At 42.5% G+C, this 23,804-nt stretch overlaps 3 protein-coding genes across 4 annotated transcripts in view; 1 reads left to right on the top strand and 2 right to left on the bottom strand.

Moving 5' to 3' along the window:
• Positions 1 to 1,162: 1,162 nt before the first annotated feature.
• On the bottom strand, positions 1,163 to 11,934 carry LOC115357890 (uncharacterized). The gene is made up of 8 exons (XM_030049650.1): positions 11,415 to 11,934; positions 11,000 to 11,106; positions 10,199 to 10,293; positions 4,203 to 4,303; positions 3,773 to 3,894; positions 3,141 to 3,330; positions 2,691 to 2,779; positions 1,163 to 1,306 (listed from the first exon to the last, which is right to left on the bottom strand). The coding sequence occupies exons 1-8, from the start codon at positions 11,932 to 11,934 to the stop codon at positions 1,163 to 1,165; spliced, it is 1,368 nt and encodes a 455-aa protein (XP_029905510.1).
• A 1,292-nt stretch (positions 11,935 to 13,226) lies between these two features.
• Positions 13,227 to 16,905, top strand: LOC115358376 (ubiquitin-60S ribosomal protein L40). The gene is made up of 5 exons (XM_030050329.1): positions 13,227 to 13,304; positions 13,734 to 13,845; positions 15,361 to 15,447; positions 15,718 to 15,820; positions 16,731 to 16,905. Exons 2-5 carry the CDS (start codon positions 13,743 to 13,745, stop codon positions 16,822 to 16,824), a joined length of 387 nt encoding a protein of 128 aa, XP_029906189.1. The 5' UTR covers positions 13,227 to 13,304; positions 13,734 to 13,742; the 3' UTR covers positions 16,825 to 16,905.
• An 874-nt stretch (positions 16,906 to 17,779) lies between these two features.
• The window catches only part of LOC115358119 (homer protein homolog 3), a 68,646-nt gene continuing 62,621 nt past the window's right edge, over positions 17,780 to 23,804 (bottom strand). For both annotated transcript variants that reach the window (XM_030049958.1, XM_030049959.1), the window contains one exon: positions 17,780 to 22,266. In XM_030049958.1, the coding sequence (XP_029905818.1) occupies positions 22,081 to 22,266 (186 nt within the window). In that variant the 3' untranslated portion in view covers positions 17,780 to 22,080. The remainder of the gene's footprint in view (positions 22,267 to 23,804) is intronic.

Here is a 23,804-nt window from a genome sequence, read left to right as displayed (position 1 = left end):
GTTGTGTTGTCAGTAAAGGGCACCTCCCACCTTTTCTCAAATGGAATATTTTGCCCTCTTCCGATGCTATCACCAGGGCCATATTGCTGTCACTCTCCACCTGCATGCCAAACCAGCAGCTGAATACAACAAGTCCATGCATGTTGACCGTTGACTATCAAAAGAAATTCTGGGAGACCACTAGCTGAAGTAGACAGAGGAAACATTGAGACATTGAGGTTATAGTGGGTTCACCCAAAAATCAATGTACAACACAAAATCATAATATAACTCCTGGAATGTATTGAACATTAGAGACTATTGTGGATTTTACTGTTAAAGCCTGTTCACTGAGAAATACACAAGACACTGGCAAGACGTGCCAGAGTCCCGCTGGAGTTTGTCCTTGAGATTGAGATTGCAACGCAGAAGCTGTCAAACTCTGCCAACTTTATATCCCTTTTAAAACAGACAGGCTTTAAAGTAGCTGCTATCCCATTTAACTCTACTTTTAACTCTAGAAAGCCCAGGTATGATTTGCTTGCATAGTTTTGAAAATTTTACAGTCCTGGTTTGTACAGAAGATGGCAGGACATTTCAAAAGCTGATATGTCATTGCTAAAACTCAAAACAGATCCAGATGACAGCAGCCTTGCCTGGTTGATGATAATTCATGTCTGAATTTTATTATCTAACTGTACATATATTTGTATATTTAGTTTTACTGCCTGCAAAGAAATTGTTTGAGGCCTTTCTGAAAAGTGTGGTAGTAATAGTTAAGGCTTTACAGTGAGAAAGTCACAGTGGAGAAAGACAAGGAAGACAGGACAGAGAAAGGGGATGACATGTAGCTAAGGGCCCAAGTCAGAATTTAACCCAGACTGCTGCGGCTAAACTATTCTCAGTGGTATGTGGTACACACTGTGCAAGGTGAGCACCGATGTGCCCCCAGTTTAGGCCTTTACTCTTTACGCTTTTCCTTTAAAATAACCACAGCAACACTGTCAGAAACACAACAGCAAAAGCCCACAGCACATTAAATATGCCGACTATGTATTTGAAATATATCTGTGAATGTGTCAGCAAAAATATATCGAGTCCCTTTATCTATGCTTTTATCAGGAACTCAGCAAGAAAATATTTCTCAAAGTCTGCTGCAGCCTGCTGCTAATAAACTGCCGAGTCACTGCAGGACAAAATGGCTGATAAGCTGGGGATGGCGGTTGCTCGGACGCCATGGGATCACAGATTTAGCCATGTAATCATCACTGTGGGTGGTGTTGAAGTGCTGGTGGGCCAGTGGAAACCTGATGTGACTGTGCTTGATCTGCAGAGAGAGACAGAAAAAAAGATGGAAAGTTGGATTCACATTTTCCATCAGTCTGATCCCAAGCTTCTTCAAGCTATGTTTTGATTACTGCTGCTACTACTGCTACTGTTGATAGTACTAGTAGTTCTGCAACAGTTACTCCAACACCTTCTATTTCCACCAGTACTGCTGCTGCTATGGTCTACATAAGGAGATACTCCACTCACAACAATATGCGGTTCCACCCGCAGGGGGCGGTGTAGAGCACTGAAACTGCACTAATCAATTACTAATCAAATGAACAGTGGTCAAATGAATAGTGGTCAGTGGTCACCCAGTAGTGCGATACATCTCTGTGCTGTCAGCTGGTTGGATCTGATATGGAAACATTAAAATCAGCTGAACCACCTACACTGGTGGTGTTAAGTTTAAGTCTGCAGTAACTAGCTGGATCTGAGACAGATGCTCAGCAGAGCGGCCAGACATCTCAACTCATTTTATTTTATATCATGAAAACCACCACAATTAAACACATTTGAAGTCTTTTAATAAGGGCTTTGAAATGATGAAAGTGTGGCCTGCATTTCATTTCATTCACTACTACTGAAATAGCAGTTTATAGTGGCGAGTCTATGGCATTTCCGCATCTCATCCCCCGCATGATGTCAGTTAACCAAACATGGCACTGAGGTGAGTTTGGTGAACTGCAACACAGTCAGTCACATTTCTGTGTCTGTGTTGTATCTTTTGGCTGACTGTAGTGAAATTTTTATCAATTCTTTCTTGGCTTAGGACCAACCTTTCTACAAAGATTCATGTAAATTCATTCAGAACTTCAAGATATCTTGCTCACAGTCAGACAGACATGGCAATTACATAACCTCTGTCACCTCCTTGGCGGGGGTAAAAAGTACGCTTTCCACTAGTTATGCAACCAGTGAACAGTGTTACCACAGTGTTACTGGGAATCTTCAGAATTTACCATTCATTATTAATATTGGGTCATGTGACAATGAAAGTAATAGCTCAGTTACTGGTAAATGTTTAAAATCAAATACAGTGTTCATTTTATAGCATTAGCCCCATTGCCCTACAAAACTACATCAACACACTCACAACAATGGGCATTTTATACTCTCCAATTGGGCTCCATTAGGACTAAACCAGAGCACCCAGAGAAAACGCACACAAACACCCCAAGTGCACACAGCATGGACCATGACCAAACTCAGCACCGTCTTGCTGTGAAGGGCTGGTGCTAACTATTATTACTACTGCTGATGAGATACCACCACAATAGCGCAGAGTTCAGCCAGGTTTTTCAGTACCACTGTGCCAGTCTCTTACCCACTGATATATGATATACTCATGTAACAGGCCTATACTAGTTCAGCGCTCTTACCTTGTCCAGCTGTGATTGGCTGAGCCTTTGCATGCTGGGCTGTAGTGGGAGGAAGTCTGTCTGTACAGTGGTCAGAGTTGGCCCAGGCTCTGAGGAACAGGACAGCTGCTCAAGACACTGACAAATAGCTATATCATCTGTCCAAATAATAATAATAATGATAATAATAATGACAATGATACTGAGAATAATAGTGATAATGATGGTGATGACGAATATAACAAAGATAAAATAACTCCCTCATAAACGCTTTTGTATGCAGCTGAGGCTTGTTTCATCAGTTGTTTTTACGGTTCTTGCTCTCTGCCCTCAAGTGACATTCACAACTGCACCTTGTATTTGAGAAAAGTGCATCCTATGTGATCAAGGCCTTAAGGGTCATGTCCTGTTCCTATGGGATTTATCTACCTCATCCAATATCGACTCCCCCCTCTCCCTCCCATCTCTCACCTTGGCTGGTCAGTATGTGGCTTGGTGGCTGGATGGCTGGTTTAGCCCGCTCTGTTTTCTTTTTGCAGTAGTGCTCTTGGGCCGTGGTTGTGTAGTACAGGCCAGTCAGAGCACGTGGGCTGAACTCTATGCAGCTCTTGGTCATCAGGTCGGCCCCAGACACCAAAACAGGACATTCTGTGTGATTCCCCTGCAGAGGGGAAACAAAGTCCTTAAGAGCTGGGCAGGAGAGGGAGACGGGTTGTTGCTCCAGAAGAACAAACGAGTCAACATTGCAAAGTTAACACTTAGATTACTGCACAGACTGCTGTTAGAAGTTATGAAAGTCCATAACAAGCAAAGAACACCACTTAAAAAGAGAAACTGTTCACTCTACTGATGGCACCAAATTATGCAACAGTCTTATCATGGCTAAACAAATCAACTCTATAGGTTTGCAAACACTATGACAGTCTAACCAGCATAGAGCACAGGATGAAAAGGGAGTTTAGATAGCAAGATATCCTAGCAGCTGGTGAATTCATCACTGTGTCATGCAGGCACTATGGTCGTTTTGCACTATGGGGCAGGGAAAATCCATATTGCTCCTGTAAATGAAAGAGTCCTGGTGAGTGGGCAGCACTGTGTCTCACCTCTGAGAAAAAAAAACTGTTGGTGGTGGCTGACGTCATCTCTTTGTTGCGTGCCTGATCAGTGTCCCCCTTGGGTATTGAGCTGAAATTTTGGTTCCTCTTTATCCTTACCACAGGATCAGCTGGGACAACACAACCATATGAGCAGCGTTAAGTTTAACCTGCATATCAGCACGGTGGACGTCTTTGTCTCACTGGTTCAGAACAGAACTAAGATTAAAGAGAAACTGACCTCTAGTCATGAAAAGTAAGGTGCCAGGAGTACAGCGGGTGGTGCCACCAAAGACCAGGCACCTACCACTTTTCACCATTACAGGTCAGGCTTCATAATATCCGGCTTTGGGGTTTAGTCATTCTTTAAGGATTTAGCTGTGACAGAGCAAGAAAAAAAAGTTCTCTCTCCATCCCTGCAGAAACCTGGAAAGCTCACCTGGCCTCTTGTACTGAAAGGCTTCCATTGAAGAGGACATCCATGGTCCGTTAGAGAGATCCCCAAGGTTCACTTTCAGACGTTCCTTCACCTCAGCTGGCCTGCGTCAAAGATGAGGTGTGGATATGAATGTTTTGCATTTCATACAGCATTTCACATAGCAATACCGCCAATACCTCATTGTGCACATTTCTAATGTAGTAATAAACTGTAAATTAATCCATACTGCTTCCACATATTTCCAATAGTCCATTTAAAATTTGTTGAAAAATTGTTATATAACCCCACAATTTTTTATTCCTTATTATATTGCTGTATTGTTTTTATTAGTGTCTCTTTTTTACTGTTTTTATTGCTTATGTGCACTTATATTCCACTTGCCTGTTCCCCTGTTGAATTGCTAACTACTTTCTGCAGCTGCAACAACCTAATTTCCCCATGGCGATCAATTAAGTCTCATCTTATCTGTGATGGTTGTTATCTAGTATGATGGTTTCCTTTTAAAATGATATGATGATTTTAAAAAGGAGTAATTATTTCTCATAAAGCATCATCTGCACTTGGTCGGGGTTAACCGGGTACCCAACTATCCGAGGGGAGAATTTGCAACTCGGTTACAAATTACTACGTGGTTATCCACGGCATACAAAAGTGCCCAGTCCAGCTTAGGATCAAACTACATAATCATGTCATGGTTTGGGTATTCTTGATGTTAAACATTTTTGGATCAAACAATATGGTTTTTCGTTTTGTAAAAGCATATTTTTATCAAACATCGAAATTCTCAAGCCTATGGAGTTGGCCCTGCCTATAGGCTTGAGCTAAGAAGAATGTAGAGAGTAGGGAGGGAGAGGCTATCGTGTCTGTTAGAAAACATTCTGAAACGTTAACGTTACTGTTCAGTGATTCTCAAATTTAAGCACAATCTTGTAACATACAGAAAAAAGAGACTTTCTTGTTTTATTTCGTGGCAACTAAATAACACTTAAGCTTCTCGGACAGCTTTCATCAGACCAAGATGACATTTCAAGCTGTTTGCCAGAACGTGTCAGTGTTATTTTGCTGCTACAAAATAAAACAGTGGTAATAAAAAGACTTTCTTTCTCCGTCCTGTATAATATTAGATAGGTGTGCTACCCCGCTATTTTTGAGAATCAAAAATTGCTCACCATAGTTTAGTAGCCTAAACTATAGCTTATTACTCTTCATAGCCTATAAAAACTGGTTGTCGATGCGCTAGCCTACCATTTTGCTTACACTCCGAGTTGTTTCCTGAAAATAACATTTTGTGAATAAAGATCAGAGTGTATTTGCCCAGACTGCTATGGTGTTGTTTTTTTTCTCAGCCGAAGAAATGTGTTGCTCAAAATCCACTCTAAAGATATGCCGGCCCTAAATCAAATAAATAATTGTAGGCCTAGACCATAGCCTGTTTAATGTAATAGCCTCTACATAGCCATAATTTTAGTCTAATATAAAATGTGAAGTAGCCTAGGCAACTATTAGGCTGTATGGTGTTTCGCCAGCGGGACTATGAAGGAACTAACAGGCCCGTTTCCACCAGAATGTTCCTGGTAGTATTTGGGGGGCAGGCGCCCCTAAAAATGCCGGCTAAAAAGTGTGTTGTTAGCGTTAGCTAACGTCCGCTAAAGCTAACGTTAGCGCCCCTAAAATGCCGGCTAAAAAATGTGTTTTTAACGTTTTAATGTTGGCCGTGTTGCTAGGGACACCTGCTTTCTGTTGACATCACATCACATCATGTTGTGAGTAAACCTAGGAGTTTTTTCGGGGCCGCCCAGAGTCCCTACCCCGAGGCAGGGCCGTTTTTTAGCCCCTGTAAAGGTTCCTGAACTCTCTCCTTCTGGGTGGTTCCGGCGGTGGAGACACGCGACAACGGCCACGGCCCCGTAAAATTACCCCGAAGTTCCGGCGGTGGAAACGGGCTTAATAGGCCTACTCTCCCTCACCCTTCACTGAGCTGGTGCTGAAAATGACAATGATAGTGTATTACGTAGGCAGTGACGTAGACACTGAAGTGACAGGCGAGTGACAGGCAAGCCCAGGCAAGTGAGTGACAGCAAAGTGACAGACAGGCTAGCTACTGTATGACAACAAGTGAAGAGAAGAACAATGGCGAGTAAAAGTGCAGTGTGGGAGCACTTTGATTTAGACAAAAATGACTCCAACAAGGTTGTGTGTCGAATTTGCAAAATAAAACTGAGTTACAACCACTCAACGAGCACAATGAGAAATCATCTGAAGTACAAGCACGTCGGACTTCTGGAGGCCTCAGAGTCAGGAGAGAAGAATGCTAGCACTAGCAAGAAGCAGAAGCAAAGCTCCATTAGTTCATTTGCCGTTCAAGGCAGAAGATGCGATGCCACGAGATCTAAGCAGATTGACGAACTGGCTACCAACATAGTAACGCAGGACATGTTGCCCCTGAGTTTCGTGGAGGGAGAGGGGTTCCGGAAACGTATGGCTTTTATAGAGCCAGAGTACAAAGTGCCCTCATGTAAGACCCAGACGACTAGAGTCGAGGCGGCCTATAAGACCTTGGCTGCAAACCTCAAGTCAGACCTCCAGAATGCGGAGAAAATAGCCATCACAACGGACTGCTGGACAGCACTGACCACAGAGTCCTACATAACAATAACGTGCCACTACATAGACAAAGATGGGAAGAAAATGCGCAGTGCTGTGTAGGGTGCTGGAAGAATGACACACTACTGAAAATCTGGCGGAGGAGCTCAGGGCAGCGATAGAGGAGTGGGGCCTGTCTGGCAAAGTAATAGCGTGCGTCCACGACAACGCGTCAAACATCACCACAGCCCACCGCCTGCTGGACTGGGAATCCGTGGCCTGCTTCACGCACATGCTCCAGCTTGCCATCTATGATGGCTTCAAGGCGCAAGCTATGAGCCGCTTGATTGGTGCATGTAACTGTCTGGTAAGCCACTTTCACCATAGCACCGTCGCCACCCTTGCCGTGAAGAAGAAGCAGGAACAACAAGAGCTACCTTGCCACAAGCTAACCCAGTCCTGCAAAACATGCTGGAACTCGGTCTGTGATATGCTGGAACGCCTTCATGAGCAGTGGTTGGCGGTCACCGTTGGTCTCTCCGACCGCACTGTCACCAAGCTGGCTGACGCGAGGACCCTGGAGCTCACAGATGACAACTGGGCAACGATCGAGGCCATCCTTCCTGTCCTCAAATCTCTCAGGATGGCCACCACGTCACAAAAGCCTGCGCTTCGTCGACTTCCCAACCAGAGAGGCAGTGAGGGAGTACCTGGCTCTGAAGTTGGCTGACGCAGGTGGGGAGGAAGATGATGAAGGAGATGGCGATGCAGATGATGAAGATGGCTCTGAGACCGGGAGGGATGGGCCTTCCACTCCACCACCCTCAGCAAAGACGAAGAAAGACGACGCTGGCCTGAGTTCGTTCTTCAGGGAGGATTATGCAGCAGATCTCACGACCATTGAGGATGAGCTGGTCCTATACGGCTTAGAGGCCTGCATCCCTCTCAACAGTGACCCACTTGTGTGGTGGGAGGAGAAGTCACAGCTGTACCCGTCCCGAAGCTGACCAAACTTGCCATGCGCTACCTCTGTGTCCCAGCTACTTCGGTCCCTGCAGAGAGAGTCTTCTCAGCTGCAGGACTCATCTTGAATAGACTGAGGAGTCGTCTCTCACCGGAACATGTTGACATGCTGATCGCATTAAATAAAAATGGTCACAGAGGGACATGCCTACACGTGTCACACGCATGATGGGCTGGACTCTAGAGTGTGCATAAAAGGCTATATGAAGGCCTAATTCATTTGTTTCAAGTTTACACTTTATTAGGCCTTGTTCATTCGTTTCAAGTTTACACTTAATTTTGCACTGTTTAATGAAAAAATAAATGAAAGTTTATTATTTGACTGTTAAAATAATTTAGATCAATAAATGTAATTTCTTAATGCTTTCATTTGCTCTCTGACTTTATTGTGAGCCTGCCAACACTTAATAAATGTTGTGCAATGGGCCTAAATCAAGTTGTTTTTTTGTTTTTTTTGCATTAACAATTCTATAGGCCGATAGAATATGATTTCTATTAAAACATTCGTAATATCCACTGAATTGGAAATGGGCTACATAATCATAAAGCGAAGCGATCCTTTCTCTTAAATCAGATACAGTTGGCTTAATATGCCTCATTCTGATTAGTAAATTAGAGGTTGGATTGCATAGAGCCAATAAGCCACAGTGGAAATTAAAGTTGATACAAACAAATAATTTAGTCTAGCATCTAGATAGATAACATTTTCAATTTTCAGAGAGAGGGTACCTACTTGGCTATGCGCATCCACACTTAAGACTGCTTATTCCGTCAGCTTCGTGAACACTGGTTGAGGCTGATTTATTTAATAAATGGATCCAACCACGCACACCAGGCAGCATTTATACATGTTTATTTTATTTACTCGGACATGGATAAAACATGAAAGCAGTCTGCCACCAAGATAACGATGACTGTGAAAAAAGTTTTCTCCTCGATTAAACAGGGGTATATTGATGTGCTGTATATGAACAATTTTATGTGTCCCGTTTTAACCTAATTACTCAGGTACTCTAGTAGGCCCAGGCTAGGTTACTCGGTTATAAAATTAATCGAAATGCGCATCCCTATTCAGGAGTGTGTCATTTTAGTCACATGTTATAATATAATACATACATTGTCCAATAACCTCTAGTGGTTAAAATCCCTCTGGGGCAATAGATTGATAATCATCTAGTATCACAGTCATACCAGATCCATATATAATGAGAGTGAGTCTGCTTTGAGTGTAGTACTAAGATAGACCATATATACTTATATACGATTATAATGTGCTCATGATGCCTCACAATGCCCTTCATGTGTAAGATAAGATTAAATTTTAATGAGCCCTGCGGGGAAACTGGCTTGTTACCCAAGTAGTTTTACTGAGACTTCTTATTGTGTTGGCAACCCACAAAGCCTCTCTAGCTACCAGAAAAAAGTAAGGATCCTGCACACTATTAAACATCAAAAAGAAGCAGCAGCTTTTTTCATGGCATATCTATTAATCAAAACTCTGTTCCACAAAAAAGTGCCAAGAATATAAAGTAATGCAGCCCAGTATTTTGATCATCAGTCATCATCATTTACACTATCAGATATGACCGTGTGTGGCAATTTTTGTAGTTAAAGCATGGATTAATGAATGCTATATATAAAAACTGGGTCACTTTTTGCCTTTTTGATGTTTTGCATTGTGCAGGTTCCCTCATTTTTGTCTTTATACTAATTAGAACGCACGCTGCCAGCATAATGCTGCCAGCTGCTGAGAACCAACAGTTTGTTGGAGGGCTGCAGTCCAGTCAGTCCAAGACCAGCTTTTGTCCAGTTCAAATTAAAACCAGGTCCAAAACAGGCAATCAACAGCATACATGTTCTTCCAAATGTAAAAATAATGATTACAGAGTTTCCTGAGGAAACATACTGTAACATACTGTTTGCTCTGCTGGGGTGGAAAATAGGAAAATGTGAACCAGGTGGAGATGCATTTAGCCAGCTAGTCAGGTAAAATTCAACATCCATGAGATTGACACAAGGCTGTGGAATATTGCTGGGCAATCAATCAGGGGGCGCCTGTCATAGTCTTTTATTACACTCTTATCATATTTGGAGACACCATTTTTTGCAAAGTGCGTAGTGTACATTATAAGCTTTTAAAGAATGACAAATAATCTTGAAAATTAATTTTTGAGGCTCCATAAAGTTTTAATTTGAGTGTCAATTTGTGGATTCAAGACCCTCAAGGAGACCATATGTGACAACATGCATATTTGAGTCAAACTAGACATGAAACCCAGACAAATCAAGGATTTCAGAAAACTGGTCTGGAAAAAAAGCCCTACTTATCTACAACATATAAACTATGTAACAGGATAGGAGTTTTTCCAGAGGAGCAGGAAGCCACAGACCTGGAGACGGCAGGCCGGCTGAATGACGCATGGTGGCTCGTCTCTCTCTCTACCACCTTCACCAGATCGCCCATAGCCACTGAGGAGGTGGTTTGCTGAACAAAGACACCAGAAATACAGTCACTGGTCTTGTGTTGATGACATCCACTTCATGGAAACATTCATAAAGAGGTCAACACCCTTTTCATTGTTGTGTCTACTTAAAGATGACAGTGCTGGTACAGCCAGTCGCAGTGTTTTCCCTCAGCTGGTTGAAATTTAACCAGACAAAAAGACTCCTCTGGAGCTTCCAAGCAGTTAAGGACAGTTCACCTCTTTGTGTTGTTAGATATTTGTTCAAAAGGTGCCGACCACCAAGCTGTAGGGTTGTTCATAAATCTGTGATGACCTACTCGTGCACCATAAAGTAACCGGTAAAAATTCACTGTGTTCAAAGAGGTAGTGAAATTTTGTTTGTATTTGTCTTTGTTATTATGTTGGTGGATTTTGTAGCATGCCCAATTTACCAAAAAGGCTAGAAAGATACTTTTACTTTCATTGTAACTTTAGAAACACAGCCAACACAAATCAGTGGATGTGTTATTGCGGTGCTTTTCAGTTGTGCGCCACTGAGGGACAAGATTCTGCAGGTTTTCACCTCAAACAAACACCACAGCAGCTCATTTCACTCCTCTTTTCTGCTCCTCCTCTTTGGCTGGAAATGCGCTGAACAGTGAAATAAGTTGCTGTAGCATTTGGTTGGTATGAAAACCCGCAGACTGTTGGATCACAGTGGCCTGTGACTGAAAACCTCTGTGGTACCTTCTCCACAGGCTGAGGCGGTCTGCTCCAATCTCCCTTGAAGGAGTCCTTGTACTGGGAGACAAAACTGTGGAGACGCCCATCCCCTTTTAGAGTGGGAAATCCCTCTGTTGCAGAAAAAACAAGCATCAAATCAAAACCTTTTACATTGCTATGTCACTTCCAACAGGATTTAGATCTGAACTTTCACACAAATTATTACTGTTACTCATTAGCAGGCAGAGCTACTGTTTATTGGAGCATATACCCACAGCCGGAAAGTTAATTCCAAACCAAACTACAGTATGAACTTCATGAACTTTTGAAGGAAAAAAAACAACCCTATATGGCTCAGTTGAGGCTATAAAGTGATCAGTTAATGGCATATAGATCCATCTTCCTGATCAGCACAAACAAATCAAAATCTGTCACTGACCTAGATGTTTAATTGATGCTTTTACAACAGGGGAAATGTAGTGTGCCGTGAAGGAGGCTCTTTGGGTGCTTTCTGGAAATGGCTCTGCTGTCTTCATTCTCTTGATGGCTGGCGCTGGCCGGATGATGCTCGGAAGGAGGGTGGGCCAGGACTGGAAGCTGTGGGAATGCGTGGTGAGGAAGGTAGCGTCCCGGTGGTCTGTTGGCATCTTGAAGTTGGTGCAAAGCCTGGTCCAGCGTGGGATGCGAGTGATCTCTGGTTGCTTGTGGCGCTGGTAGGACCTGACCATCTCTGTCTGGTACTCCCTGATGTGCTCCAAGTCCTTGTGCTCCAACTGGGCTGGGATGGGCTGAGGAACAGTCTCCCTCCTGCGCACAGGGGAAAAGCACCTGAAGCACTCCTGGGAGCTGGTTGTAAAACTCTCGCTGTCATTCATGTACAGGAATGGGATGTGGGTAGACAGGAGGGCATCTTTGCCTGTGGGTGGAACAGGCATCAGGTTTTTCACTGCTGCAGGCATGTTGGATACCACTGTCTGCATCCCACCTCTATCTCTGTCTCCTTTTACCTCTTTGTCTGCCCCCAGTACACTATAGTGCCTCTGCTATGGTTAGCGAGACATCTTCTGCACATGAGAAAAAGAAATGCCACAATGCCTCACCATGGAAAGCTTCATGACATGGAACATGATGATGTCAGTGCTGTTGTTCCTGCAAAGAAACACATGCATAGTGTTAATTTCAACCCGAGTGCAATAACATTAAGTTACATTATAACTGGATGCACAAAACTTATCATTTGCTATGCTTATTCCTTTCACTGAGGGAAGAAGCATTACAAATAGAAAATTAAACTTATGTTGATTTTAGCTGTCAATGAGAATCCAACATTTTAAGTATTCATATACTCAGCCTTTGTTTTATTTGGCTTTTGCAGAAAGAGCCAATCTAAGGTACTCACCTTTTCCATAGTTAAGAAACTTCTAAATATTTGGACTGGACTTGCTTCCCTTATTCAAGAGTCTTATGCATAATTTAGCATTTCCTCGGATGAACTTACAGTATCAGCTTGCAGACTCTCTGACCAAGCAGCATGTTGCTAGAGGCATTTGAACACAAAACAAAACAGCATTACTTTCTAATGCAGTTATAATGAGCATGCTTGAAGTGGTGCCTGTGAGTTCAAACAGATAAATAAAAACAAAAAGTCATGAGGAGGAGGTCTGCCTTTGTTCACTGTGCTCTTCTGTAAAAATGCGCACAGTTAATTTATCGGTATTAAGGTTTGGCTGATACATTAACACGCATGATCCAGATGATGTTGCCATGGTCACCCTAGGCAGGTTCATCGTTACAACGGCAGGTGTCAGTCAAACTGCAGGTGAGAGCAGTGGCTCGGCTCCAAGCGGGACTCCCCCCATGGAGGGACCTGAACCCAGCAGTCTGCCGTTTAGTTTTGCAGTTACGTTAAAAGTTAAATATGTTGAATTTATTGCTGCTCTGTTTTGTATTATTATGATAAAGTTACGAGGGGCTGATCATTTCAATCCAATAAAGATAATGAATTAGGAAGAGGCTATGGATATTTGACAAGTAAGGCAAGTTCAATTTGGCCAAAAACGGTCTGCGAGAAGCACCATGTATCGATCAGAGACAAAGCTGTGCCATGAGCTACCGATCAATGTTACATTTTTGACTACAGCTGCTGTTCGTCCTAATGATTTGACTCAATCAGCAGAAAAGTCCATTCAATCAGAAACGTGACAAATATTATTGGTATAGCACCCACACCCCTGATTTCTGTCTCCATGGGAACGTCACTGCAGGAAGGAACGTAATTAAAACTCCGCCTCTTCCGCCCTCTTTTCGTTGAGGCTCAGCTAGCGGCCGGGTGGGTACACGTTCTGTCTAGTGACTATTTGTCGATTTTAGGTGAAAATAAAGCTGTTTAAATCGACGAAAACAGTGCGTTGCTGTCCCGTTATCGCTAATATCCCTTTTTAACTGTAGAAGGCTCACTTCTGAGGTGGAAACCCCACAAACGAGTCACATTGAGCACGCTAGCGGCACGCATGTGTCTAGGCCCCGCAGACGTAACTTCTTGCTAACTGTAGCTAGCTACTGACCGCATGCCAGTACAAGCTTTTGCTGTCAGTAATGTCACTTAGGCAAACTAGAGACATTTCCAGCTACTTTCTGATGAACCTAGCTCAGTAGCACAATGTGTCGGTGACGTTCCCGACGTTAAAACGCCAGTGATGCTAGTTCATGTGTGCATAGCAAGCTAGCCGCATGTCTGAAGGTACTTTTCTCTCGACAGCCCACAAAGATGCAGATCTTCGTGAAGACGTTGACTGGGAAGACCATCACCCTTGAGGTCGAGCCCAGTGACACTATCGAAAATGTCAAGGCAAAGATCCAGGATAAGGAAGGTGAGCTGTCAGGAAATGTAGAGCTCTCGGCAGCGGGATGCTGGAAAGTTGTACCTTCAGCAGCAAAGAAGTGCCGCCCGCCATGCTCACACACAGACCTGGTCACTGTCATACCTCGAGTCATCATTTGATTTGATCAAATCCGGGTTCAGGTGCAGCAGGTGGGCTTGAAGTGAGACTCCTTCATGGCTAGCAGCAGCCAGTACGTTTGATGTTAGCCATGGGCCTTTACATGGACAGTCTGAATGATTCTTCTGGGAAGCCCTTTGACTGCATAATAACAGGGCTTTCTGAGTGATAATTGTTAGTGAGAACATTTCCTATATGTCTCAACGCTCTCCTATCACCTGACTTAAACATGTTGGCATTTGCTTTTGAAGCAAGAAGACAAACTGTGAAAAAAAAAAAAAAAAAATGAGCTTGGACACTGTTTATGTGACAGTCTGTTCCTGCTAGCAGGGCCGTGCAATTTGACCTAAATCTCATGTCCTGATGTCATTTCATATGCCAGTAACATAATATCACAATGTAGAACATTTTCAGTAAATTAATACTTTATATGAAGAGGTCTGTTTCTCATTACATTTCAAATTATATAAATGACAAAAGGCACTTAATCATATTTTACTAATTATCTCCTTTTACTTACAACCTTCGTGCAAATTTTCAATTCCACAGCAGACACAATATAAAGCATGTAAAATAGAAGTGTAGTGATGGAAGGAGTCTGTCGGCAGTCTGTACATGCTTTGTGATGCTTGCGCAGTTTTTTCCCAGGCAACAGTAGTGCTAAGAATGCTCTATATGGAGGGACACTTCAGTTAGTTACTAAGACCATTTACTTTTCTGTCAAAACACCGCCATAGCTGCACTGCAGGGTTGTGTGGCTCCTGCAGAGGCTGCAACCAGGGCTTCCTCCTCCTCTCCAGAACTGTATCTGCATGTCAGGTGACACAAGGCAGCGTAGGTCCACTAGACTTTTTTGCGCGACCTCTGTGTTTTGTGTCAGTTGATGAAGACATTATGAAGCCAGTGAGAAATCAAATCATTGCTTTGGAGTGAAAGTTTTGTTTCAGTAGATGCAGCCATGAGGTCTGCTGTTTTATCTGAGCTTCATTATCTCAGAGTTAATAAAATAGCACTGCTGTCTTGAGTTTTAGTGATCGGTGAAGTGTGACACTCAGAACAAAAACTTGCATTGGATTTAAATTACTCCGTTATCTTGTATGTTATGGTGTTAGTGTATGTTGCCTTTGCTTATGCGTTGAGTGTAGAGGAACGTTAAGCATTGTCCAAATTACAGAATATAAACCCCAGTAATAGATTAACAGAGTTTATTTGTGACACAACAAAATGAGAGAACAAAACATGGAACGACTGACGTTCTTCTACCATCCCACGATATATCGTCATATCACACAACCCTACCCACCCGGCCATGCTGTCCAATGTCCAGAAATACATGTTATCTGAGTATAAATGATAGAGGTTTGATGGGAAGTGTTGTGTTTGCAGGAATTCCCCCTGATCAGCAGCGTCTGATCTTTGCTGGCAAACAGCTGGAGGATGGACGCACACTGTCAGACTACAACATCCAGAAAGGTGAGAGCTACTCAACAGAAATGCAGTATAAATCTGAGGGAAACGCATCAGCAGTAATATGAGGAAGACATGCTGCTGACTTCTGATACAAATAGTTTATAAACCCCAGCCCAGCTAACAAAGCAGTATCACCTGAGCTACTGAGAACAAAACATCTATTGGCTGAATGCGAGTGTGTAAAACTAGGTCAGCAGCCTGTCTCTATGTGGCTCTGAAAGAGCTTGTGGTGACTCACTTCATGGCATCTAACGGTGTTTTGCTGCTGTCCAGAGTCCACCCTGCATCTGGTCCTGCGTCTGCGCGGTGGCATCATTGAGCCTTCGCTCAGACAGCTGGCCCAGAAATACAACTGCGACAAGATGATCTGCCGCAAGTAAGTGAAAACTTGATTACAGTTTTGCATCTTGTTGTTACCAAGTTCTTGGGCACAGGCATTTGTCCAGGGAAACCCGAACATCCATCTGGCATATAAATATTCCTCAACTGCAAAATTGAAAAGCTGCCAGAACTTGAGGATATATGGGCTCTTAATGTTGCGGTGGCATTTGTCTCCATTCTTAAGAACGTGCTAAGAAACTAGAAAGCCAGTGAATCCAGTGGTGGTGCAGCTTCCATATCACAGACAGGAGATATAGTCTGAGGAATCTCTCCCAGGCGGGTTAAAGAATAGCACCCGCTTGAGTACTTTTCTCCCCCATACACAAAATGTCAAAGTTGGAGTTGTCACATTTGGTTGGCTATCTGCAAAACACAAAGCCTGTGCTGCATAGATTGTTGCTGTGTAAAAATGAAATATTACAGATTTAAGGATGTTTGTCTGGCTTTTACTCAATCTGCGGTTTGCACTAACCAGTATCAGCTTCAAATCCCAAGGAAGTTTTAGCCATAAGTAATCATGCCTCCTTGAGCTGACATATTGTTGGTCTTCTCTTGGTCTTCTCTTGGACCTCCAGGGTGAACATAGCAGTTGAATAAGTTTTATCAGCATTTGCTCAGTTTTAATTTAATGTTGTTTAGCCCTGCCGTGCAATAAACTATTGCACTAGTATATTACATACAATTTGTACCACCTAGAGAAAGTGTAGAAATTAAAATGCCATAATTATGAGAAGCCATTAGTAAGGTGATCAACAGTTAAAACCCCAAAGCTAGCAGCAGAAGATAGGAATATTCTGGTGGCTGTAATCACAGCAACATAACTAGTGGCTGGTTTGTGTTGAAGGGGCTTTCATGTTGGTTTGAACACTTCATGTCGCTGACCCTCCGACCTGTTTGTGTTGCAGGTGCTACGCCCGTCTGCACCCCCGTGCTGTCAACTGCCGCAAGAAGAAGTGTGGACACACAAACAACCTTCGCCCCAAGAAGAAGCTGAAGTAGACAGTTTGGACTGAAAACTTTTTTTTGGCTGAACAGGTTGTCAGTGCAATCTGGTGTTAAAATAAATGTCTGAAAAAATTAGTTTGTCTTTTCATTTCAGTTTCCACAAAGGAAAGGCTGAGAAGCTGGTTCATTCAGTAAATATGTCTAGAAAAAATACCTTGTGGAGCGCAGAGGAACCAAGGAAACCAGTGCACTTGTTGTGGAGGGCAGTGGTTCTCAAATGGGTGTATGTGTACCCCTAGGGGTACATGGGAGTACTGCAGGGTGTACTTGAGATTTAGAAAAAAAAATCTCAAGAATGTATAATTCCTAAAATTAGCCTATGCTATAAGAACTTAAAAATGTAAGTCAGAGCCACATTTTATATTCAGTTTTCCCTCCAGGTTTAGGTATGAAATGTTTCTGGTTTAAATCAAGCAAGGATGTTAAAACAGACAAAAGTCAAGAAAAAGGATTTGTGGTTGAAATGTAGTAGTGATACAGCTGAAAATGTGGAAAAAGAAGCAAAAACAAAATGTGTCTATCAGGTTGTTGTTTAAGACACTGATGGAGCTGGGTTGGACCTCTATAGTCTTTTTTTTTCTGCCATTTTGTTTTTGTTTCATTTTCATTATTTGCACTGGTCAGGTTGTACCTGGCTGAAAAAATTTCAGCAAGGGTACAGTACTGAAAAAAAGCTTGAGCGCCACTGGTCCAGGGTGATGAAACAGTTGGAGAAAGAGCCAAAACTAGTCTGAGCATACGCAGAGCTAGATTCACTGAAGTGAGATTCAAAGGGAGGAAGCTGTTGTGATGCTCCGTTTGCAAAATAATCCCTTGTGGAGATGAAATGTAATTTTGGCATCTCGTGGAATCCCAGTGCACCTGATTAACAATTCACATCCTTTGAGACAAGCTCACCCCACCAAGCGTCATTTACAGCAGTCAAAAGCCAATGAAACAAGACAAAAGCGACTTGCATGACCGAGTTTTAATGTTTAACAAAGGTATACAAATGTAAAGAACTTTTTCTCACATTGTCAAAACCCATACAAATATCTACTCTCCACAAATCCATGGTTCTTAGCAGTTAATAATCAGAGGTGTTGCCACAACCGAGCACTAATCCACAGATCCCCCTCTTCACATGATGCAACTCTTCAGAAAGTCAGAAACCAAGAGAAATGTTGGATTTTTTTTTTTCTGCAAGAACTGTTTTTAAAACTAACCTGGAATAGTCAAAGTTATTCTGAGGTATTTGGAGCGATACCAAAATGTTAAAGGTGCAGGAGCTGTAATATTTCATGAGCAGTCCTTAACAAATCAACCGATAAATCTGAACAGAGATGGAAGTTGAGCATGGTACAGAAGATATGTGCTTCCAGTTGAAGTAGGTTCAACGTGACAAAGTGGTGCATCTTTGGTTCTGCGTTCTTTTATAACTGGTAACATAAAAGCATTGCTGGACTATTTCCCAAAGACCTTATTCTAGTGTTTTAAAGGAGAAATCCAGATCCTCTCACACTGTTAGATCCCATCAGTGCAGATATTCACCATATTCCAGGAGGAAATTTACTTTGTTTTCTTGGTGAACCCACTTTCCCTCAGCCTGCATCATCTACTTCAGTTAGTTGCAGTACATTTCAACAACCCCTAGATTAGAAAGAGAGGGAACTTGTCTCCTACAAAAGGTGAAAATATGGTGTGATTTTTCAGCGGTTTCCTCGGCCAAGCCCATGTTCACACAGCAACATGCCTGAATGTTATGTTGACCCACTTTTCTTAAACATGTTCTGACATCAACTCTCCATTGTAGGAAATATATGGACATGACATCATGCCCTCCAGTGGCCAAGTAGGAAGTAGAAACAAACACCAAGCAACTAAAAAGACCCTAAGTTTCAAAGTACATGACCAAATGCTGTTTTTAACAGAGGTAGTTAGCCTACAGGGTGGATGTCTCCTTTAAAGCCAAACTGAATGTTGAAGAGTGTTGGGTTTTCTAGGTGTTACGAGTCTACATGCTGGTGAAATGTCCTCTACTAGTTGCTCTGTGCCCCGCCGGGCTGCTAATCCTAACCTAAAATACTGTATTTCTATCTCTCCATTCACTTCCATAGTGTGGAAAAACACAAACAAAGGAAATTATGCCCCCCCAAAAAGTCCTGGTGCCCATTTTTTCAGTGTAATTGCAGTTATCTGTGAAAGTACTATCAGGTTGTCAGGGCTACTATGTGACGTTTGCTGCAGACAGTTCCTGCTGGATTGTTATTTGTACTGGCATATATTTTGGGACCTGTTTTTTCTATGGACGTGAATGGAGAGTTAGTGCAACTTAAAAAGGATTTCACCACCAGGTGGACTCATCACACCCGGTTAACTATGCAGCCCATCGACCTACCTCACTTCAAACCTGTGGAAAGGTTTAGTAGGTGCACAATACTGTGGATCTGCTTGTGGACCACCCTGCTGCCTGAACTTACATCTGTACCGGAGCTCCTCATCAACTACATCATATTGTTGTGTCCTGCTAACGCTCCAGAATAAGGCCGTTGTAAAGTAAAGCGTGAGGGGTGGAGCTAATTCAGCAGGAGCTGCTTGTGTATTATCCTCATACTAATTGAAGGCCGGTGACTGGCGATGTGTCAGTATCTGGTGCTGCAGGTGAAGCCAAGAAACCTGTGCCATTTCTGAGGGGCCGGTCCTTTGCTAAAACAGATGACAATGGGCCTGGGCTCTGGCTCCAAATGACATATTATGAAAAGGCATCTAATTCAACAACGCCTGCATGTAGCAACTGTTGATGTCCAAAATGTCAGATGGTGTACGAACTTGTCATAAAGTCATAAAATGTCCCTCTTATTGGACTGAAAATGTATTAAAACCTGTTCATGCACTACACAGCTGGACACTGTAATAACATCAATTTATTAGATTGCCTGACAATTGTTACTATATATAAGCTGTGGCATTTTTAACTGATGATAATACTTTGGGCCAATAATGTAACAGCCTGCCAAATCATGTTAAGATAATATGGATCATGAATATTACTAAATCATCAATAAAATATCTGTTCCAGTCCATATAATGTAGTAATTACTGGTTAATATGCCATGCTGTCCTATTATTTGGCAAATTATTACAATAACAGGATTATTAACACTTCTGCCACTTTTGAAGCAAACACTGAAGTAAACATTTTTACTACATTTTGACTTCTTATTATATTATCTGGCAGTTATTACATCATAAGTTGCTACACTGGGCCATATTTGTACCTATATTACTGTCTTATTGAGCTCAGTGTTACGGGGAGAGAAACACACTGAGTAGAAAATGTGCATCAGGAGTTCACATACAAAGCTGACAGATGACTCAATTAAGTACCATTTACTAACACTACTGTTGTGCTTTTTAAGTCGAGCCGTCTGAGGCTGCACACTGCTTACGCATGCGTGCGCGTGCACACACACTCACACACACACACACACACAGAAACACAACTTCACATTCCTTGGCCTGTACAGGGCTTCTCCAAAAGCTCATGCAGTGCTCTCATTGTGATCTCTGCTCTGCGCCTCCACTGAGCCTCTTTCTGGGATTATTATTACTATCATGGCAAACGGTAGTGTCACACTTCACTGAAAAAACGGACGAAAACAAGAACTCAATAGTTTCGTTAACACTGACAAAAAGTAAACAAAGTCAAACTTGGCACCTACGTCATCAAGTGCAATCTCCTATTCAACTTGGCTACATGCAGGGCAGGAAAGCAGAACAGGACCTTCCCTTGAAAAAAACAAAAAACTTAACTAGCAGCCAAAGAGGCTGGTGGAGCCGGTGGAAACAAACTGACCAGCTGCAGCCAAAACGGAGCAGTTTTTGGCAGGTAGCTGATGCTGATTTCCCAACCCATGGATGAACATGAATAATAGAATATGTGGTGAGAAAGGACAGTCCTCATAAAACATGAATAGAAAACGGCAGCGCTCCCAGTGATCCTCACCAGGACAGAATGGGAGCAGATTGTTGCATCTGTAAGTCTGTTGCTGTGCTGGCCTCTGGGTGGCCGGTCCAGGCTGCTGCTGGAGAACTGGAGCTCCTGTTGTTCAGTTTCCTCGCCTCTCACTGGCTGCATCTCAGCAGTGTTGAAGGGGAACACCCACAAAACTGACATTTAAGGTTATTATCGGGCAAAAAACACTTTTTCAATTGCACACTGTATATATATATATATATATATATATATATATATATGTACACACATACATATACATACATACATACATATAGCCCTATTCGCCCAGGACTAGTAATATATATGTGAACCTCATGTAACTGACCTTAGACTGACATCTATTGGAAATGCTGACCTTTGCTGTTCAACCACCTAAATCTCAATTTTGATGTGAGATGCTACAGCAGACATTTTACAACCAATAAATCATTGTCACAATAATGTTTCAGACATCTGACATCTAATCACTACATAACAAACGATGCCATCACTGAGAGGACCTCTGGTGTCCTCTGCGCTGCACTTTACAATCCTCATCCCTGGCCCGGGGAAAGTGCGTCTTAATTTGGAGGAGCATTGGTACAATACTGCGGTAACACGGTAAACAATACTGCTATCGATTGTTATGACTAAGGCTGTACAATTAATCGAAATATTAACGAAACTGCAATATGTCTAGGCGTAATATTCAAATCACAGAAGCTGCAATTTTTTTTGATAAAGGTGTAAATAAAGTGTTATGGTGCTCCAGAAAAGCCCTGGCCAACAAATTGTAGTTTCCAGATGTAAGAAATCACATTTGTTAGGCGCTTAGCCTGGCAAAAATCATATTATTGCCATTTTAATAGGCTGTTCTGTGAAAATTAAAATTATAATACAAATATTATCATTCCTATTAAACTTTAAATATCATAATCGCAACATCTGTAAAATGAATCACACTATGATTTTTTTGTTTTGTTGTTTTTTGCCGTATTGCTCAGCCTTAGTTTTCACCATGGACTCATTGGTTTTAATATGGTAATTATAACAAGATATCACAATGAACTTGACAATGATATATTGATGTTTAAAAAATGACACGTGTGGCTCTCTTAAGAGGGTTCCCATTCATCCTTCATGAGGCCCCATGAGTCAGCTGTCCTCCATGCTGCTTTGACTTGTGATCTTATGTTAGATCAGGAAATACAAGTCAAACCCAAATGGAGGAAACTGACGCTGGCCACTGAGATGCAGCCCTGCTGCTGCGCTGGCTATTTGTCAATGAGTTTGGCCAGGCTCTGTCTCAGGTCGTTCAGGTCGTAGATCTTGACGTCCAGAACCTCAATAAGCCGCCGGACCTCGACCTCCGACTGCTCCCGTTCCTCCCGGCTGGAGGCCAGGGTCTTCTCAGCGCTCTGAACCCGTTCTTCCAGCTCAGCGTTTTGCCTCTCCAGATCCTACAGACATGCATACATACATATACACTTACACATACGGCCACAGACTGGAACTTGACCTGTACAGACATTTGTCAGAAGCACAGCTGCTCCGAGGACGGAGCTGAAGCACCGCAGTTTTCTGTCTAGGTAACATTAAATTGAAGATCAGCGAAATATGTAAGAGATAAGACAGGAGGAGATTAATATTATTAAACCTAGTGCTTCATAATATTAACATGCTGTTAAACTGGCCATCTGCTATTAACTGATCTATGGTGCCATGCTACAGAGAATAACAGGTGGCAAGGTGGCAACATCCCCTGGCACCACACACCAGCCCAAAACAAACATTTATCACCTTTAGACGTCAGGCTTTACACAGACTTGTTTTTGTAGTTACTCTTTAAATCTTGATGCAAAATTGAATGTTGGTGAGTTGTGAGTGTTGGGTTGTTGCTCCCTGGGTGTTATGAGCTCACATGGTGGTGAAATGTCCTCATTAGCTGCACTGCGCTCCCATGGGCTGCTGTACTACAATACTGTATTTGTGTCTCTCCGTTCACTTCAATAGCAAAACAGCTCCCAAAGTAACACCTTTAGCACATAAACAAACACAAACAAAGTGGATTATGCCAATATAAGTGACAAGTACCCATTTTTGGAGGAATTTAAACAGCTCTTTTTTGTTATTCTCCGATTGTACGTGGAAAGTAAATCTGGGATGTAGTAATCCTGCACCAGCAAGAAAAAAACTGTACTTTCACAAATAATTGGAATTACACAGGAAAAAAAGGGTAGCAGGGCCTGTGTTTTTGTATTTTATGTATGTATCACTTTGTTAGCATTCCTTCATGTTCTAAAAGTGTTACTCTGCGAGCTGTTCTGCTGCACTATGGAAGTGAATGGAGAGACATGTTCGCTGGTTACCAGCTGAGGACAGGCATGGAGCAACTACTGAGGATATTTTGCCACTATGACACAGCCAGATAGCCAACGTAGCACTCTAGAAAAGTTCAGTTTTGCTTTCAGTAGTTGGTTGGTTTTATGAGAGAAAGTTCCTGTATGCCAGACTGGGACAGAACACAGCATCTGCTGTGCCAGAGCAGCTTTGCTACAGTCCATGTGTGCATGCCGGAGGCACTGAACCAACTACGTTTCAGCAGATCACTCTCTTATTCTTATTAAGAGAGTTCATCCCCCTCTCTGAAAGCTGTGACAACTTTACGCAGCCATGGCTGTTGACTGAATCCACTTTACTGGAAGGTTCCCTTTATGGCTATGTGCTTCAAACTGTTTACTCTGCGTGTGAAAGTAAATCGGCAGTTTTATGCTTTATGAAGTAATTCTTTATGCCAAACGCACCAATGAATCGGCTGCATTATGAACACAAGGACACACATGACTATACCGAATTCACCACTGACTGCACTAATAAAGATGATATATAACCCAATAAAGTTTATGCAATAGGCATCGGTCTGATGTCCCACATTAGGGTGTAAATTCAGTGCAGTTTGTTTTGCTCTCGAGGTCTTGGGCTCCCCTGTGGTGGCTGT

This window comes from Myripristis murdjan, chromosome 4 (genome assembly GCF_902150065.1).
Source record: "Myripristis murdjan chromosome 4, fMyrMur1.1, whole genome shotgun sequence".
Lineage (NCBI taxonomy): Eukaryota > Metazoa > Chordata > Actinopteri > Holocentriformes > Holocentridae > Myripristis > Myripristis murdjan.
Note: the sequence above shows the minus strand (reverse complement) of the source record. Positions and strands in the feature narration are given on the sequence as shown.